Source organism: Gavialis gangeticus, unplaced genomic scaffold, assembly GCF_001723915.1.
Source record: "Gavialis gangeticus isolate Ggan-Ray unplaced genomic scaffold, GavGan_comp1, whole genome shotgun sequence".
In the NCBI taxonomy this organism is placed as follows: Eukaryota; Metazoa; Chordata; order Crocodylia; family Gavialidae; genus Gavialis; species Gavialis gangeticus.
The window spans coordinates 65,879,846-65,883,987 of NW_017728992.1; the positions used below are offsets into that span (position 1 = coordinate 65,879,846).

At 39.3% G+C, this 4,142-nt stretch overlaps 1 protein-coding gene across 1 annotated transcript in view; it reads left to right on the forward strand.

Annotated features, from left to right (window-relative positions):
• The window catches only part of ALDH5A1 (aldehyde dehydrogenase 5 family member A1), an 18,697-nt gene that overhangs the window by 6,874 nt on the left and 7,681 nt on the right, over window positions 1-4,142 (forward strand). The window contains exons 2-3 of the mRNA XM_019523701.1: window positions 222-305; window positions 3,661-3,831. Coding sequence (XP_019379246.1) covers window positions 258-305; window positions 3,661-3,831 — 219 coding nt within the window. The 5' untranslated portion in view covers window positions 222-257. The remainder of the gene's footprint in view (window positions 1-221; window positions 306-3,660; window positions 3,832-4,142) is intronic.

The following is a 4,142-nucleotide window of genomic DNA, read 5'->3' on the forward strand; positions in this document are numbered from 1 at the left end:
TGTCAAAAGCAAAAATTACTCCAAAGATGAGCTTTTACTCGCCCTATCCCTGGATAGGATCTCGAACTCTCTCTTATCATCCCAACCTTTTCTGTATAGAGGACACGTCTGTATGCTCAGCAACTGTATAGTTAATTCAGGATAGTAATGTTCTTGCTTACATTTAAACAGTTCTTAGCCTGCTAAACATCTTGCGCGCTCTCTCTCTCTGTCTCATCCAGGAAAGAAGTGCATTACTTCGGAAATGGTATCACTTGATGATTGAGAATAAAGATGACCTTGCTAAGATCATTACAGCAGAGAATGTAAGTATAGCGGAGGCTGAAATATACTAAGTATTCTTTGCCTTTGGTATTATGTCTTGTTCTGAGAGGCTGAATGCTCAGAGCTTCCAGACAAAGATGGTTGCAATATGCTCAATACCTCTAGATCAGAGTCCCAATTTAAGGCCCTTTGTCTTTAATAATAGTAAAAGCAGACCCTGAATTAGGACTAGGCATGATCTGAGCAATGTACATCTTAGCTTTTTGAGGATAAAAAAGGAAAGGGCTAATACTTGCTGCTTCTCTTCTTCTTAATTCCATATTTCCTAGCATCTGGCCTGCCGTTGTTTGGCTGTTACAGAAAAAGAAAAGACAGCCCAGCAACTCTTCACCTCTACACACATGCATGCATGCATCCATCCCCTCTTAAAAGTCCAATATACAACTGCATATATCATTCTATGCGCAAGTTAGATACAAGTGAGGGAGAGCAGAAGTCAGATCAACTAAAAGGTATAACAAATAGATTCAAATATAAAACATGCCTGTGAAAAATAAAAACAGTGAAGAGAATACTAAAACAGTTTAGCAAACCTACCCATGACTAGTCTGCACGTAGTTTTCCCAATTTAAAAAAAATGTTTGGGTCATATAGACTCAAACTTTTGGAAAGGCCATGTCTTTCTGTTCATGCACCTAGCCCCGATTCTTTATGCATCTTGTGTTACAAGTGAGCTTCTTTATAGAGCAAATTCTAATTTTGTTTATTATATTTACGGTAGCAGCACCGACACGTTAGCCAAAATTAGGGCCATGTTATTGTCCAAACACAGAGTGGGCATATCTACACAACTAACTCGCTGCGCCAGGCTGAAACATAATGCACTACTGCATGCAGGTTACTTCCCAAAGCTGATGTTGGGTGAACACTCAGTACTGTAGCTGAGCTGTTTTGCTCTGTTGCTGAGCAGAGATGATTGACGTACCCATCCACATTGCTGCACCGAAGCAGCTATGCTGCTTCCAATTCAAGAGGCAATGTGCATGGAGCAGTGTGTGTTTCACATGGTTCAGCTTTGGCAAGTTAGTGGTATATGTGCATCCAGTAGAAACAGTCCCTTCCATCAGGATCTTACAAGGACATGGTAGATAAAGTTCGAGGGGAAACAGGCCTTGAAGGGTGAAGTGACTGGAAGCGTGACTTTGGACAGGATCTGGAATAATAGAATCCAGTCCTGCTGAGTCTAACACCCAGAGTTCTGGTCCCTGAGCCTTGCTGTCAGTCAGTTCCAGCAGTACTGGAGAGCTACAAGTTTTAACCAGTGCATTTCAATTTTCAAAACTGCTTTACTCCTCTTACATATTTCCCTTTTTATTTTAAGTTCAATATTGGTAGCATTTAAGTTACAAAGGCAACTTGTTTGGCAGTTCTTGCCCCAGTGGGGTGGCACTTGACATATGTGAAAAAGTGTAAAGGCTTTATGCACTGCACATTATGCACTGGTGATATATCAGATCTATGGGATGAAGTGACCAGAGGATATTATTTGTAAATTTAACATCATTGATATCAGTATTGGACATGTAACTGATGTAAGACCTTTCTTTCTGTAAGACAGTAAACCAAGTTCTTCTTACCCTAGTTTGAAACCAGTGAAGAGTGCAGTACTTCTATGCCAGGGAACTTCACCTTGAAGGTGGATCAGTAGGTCTGCACTGATGGCTAAAAAACCAATTGCAAAGCACTCATGCAAAGCTCCTGCCCCTTTCTGCTTTAGGTACTTGCCCATCTCCTGTTATTGGGATAACACTTAGGAAGGAAATTCTTTAAATCATCTGTGTATTCACTAAGATCTGGTGGCTGGGTTTCTGTGTGGCAGTATGTAATTTTTGATACACCAAAATGTAACTCTCGTAATTAGTTATGTATGCCACTATCTTACTTTCAACCATTTCCATTAACCAGGTTTCCATTTCAGATGTTCAAGATGTTCTAATTAATTCCTTGACACATCATTTGGACAGCATCATCCTTCAATCTCTTTTGTCTTGCTGTTTGGTTTTAGTTGGCATTTTCATACTTTATAGTCTTTAATTGCCATGTTCAAGGAGCTGCCCAGGGTAGGGTTAACAAACCTGTACCTGTGTGTATTACATTAAAAAAGCTTAACAAGAATTTTAAGTCACACAATCAAGCAGTCAAAAATAAGGTCAGTTTCCTTAACATGCATGTGTTACAATAGTTTGCTTATAGGATCAGTTTTTCTACATAATCCCTGTTTTGTTCAGGCAAAAGATGGGGTATGCTCACTGAATGAACAACTATTTGAATAACAAAATATGAACCTCTGTACTTTTACTTTGGAGTTCAAATGCTGCTCAGAACACACATAAACTGTGATTTTCAGTAATAGCCTATATATTTGACAGATCTTTTATGGCAACATCAAAAGGTGGATTCTCAATACCAGAAGATAACACACTGCCAAGCATGGGGAGATGCTAGTGCTAGAGCTTTTTTTTTTAAAGAAAATGCTGACAAAACAGGCATTTTCACTGTGTACTGCATGTAACAGTGAAATTCGCTGATAGAGGCTCCACCTGTCATTCATGTAGTCCCCAGGGAAGATAGCTGTCCTGTTGAGCACCTACCTACTTACCTAACTAGTGGCGAGGCCAAAGCAGTTCCTGCATATAATAATAATCCTTTTGTTGAGTTTCAATGAAGTGCTCTGCTGGTGGATTTTCAGGCTAAAGCAGTTCCTGCATATAATAATAATCCTTTTGTTGAGTTTCAATGAAGTGCTCTGCAGTATCTTCAAAACTACTCAGTCCTCTACAAGTTTTTTCATTAATTTTATAGACTAGCAATGACTCCCTCAGCACGTATAACAGCTTAACTAGTCTTTCATGCCATCTTGCACATGATAAAATAAATGTAGTATACTAAAAACTTACCTGATATTCTAAGGGACAGAGTATCAAGGATGATTAACAGTATGAAATTAAACATATAACTTCAATTTGTAATGACTTCACACTATCATTTATCTCCTTCAACCTATATCCTCCAATAACCACATTAAATGCAGCATCTCTTATTAATTCTAGTGCCCTGTATATTAACAGGTATAAAGCAAGGCACACTGTGCAGAGTTCATCTCTAGAATTCAGTTATAGAGAACCACATTTAAAACCTTTTAAGCAAATGCTGTCTTAAACCCTTAGCCCAGATTCTGCCCAGCATGAAAATAATACAGACAATCAAAACAGTTGCAAAAATTACCTTATTACAAGTGAATCAAGGGCAAATTAATTATGTGTTTATCACCTCAGTTTTATCATTGTGTTAGATGTTTATAAAAACATTTCTTCAGACACTCTGATTTAATTGCAGGGGAAGCCTTTGAAAGAGGCTCAAGGTGAAATCCTGTATTCTGCCTCCTTTCTGGAGTGGTTTGCTGAAGAAGCTCGACGTGTTTATGGGGACATCATTCCACCTGCTGCAAAAGGCAGAAGGATCTTGGTGCTGAAACAGCCTGTCGGGGTGGCAACCATTATCACCCCTGTAAGTAAAGCTGCATATTTTGACAAAGCTCAGTTAGAACATTCAGCTCAGCCCTGAGACTTGGGTAGCATGCATCTGCATTGCCCCAGAAGAAGCCCCATAAAAAGACTCTTTTACTTCTTGCTCACTTGTTCCGGGTGGGGTTGTACTCTCCTGTATGACCATCTAAGACAGGCCACAACCAAGTTTGAGAGAGGAAGAAACAAAGCACTAGTGGGGATGCATTTTTATATTAAATGATACATCTTGGAACAAGTAATAGCTTAATATTGAAGATACATTGTGGCATTGAAAATCCAGGGGTGGGTGGG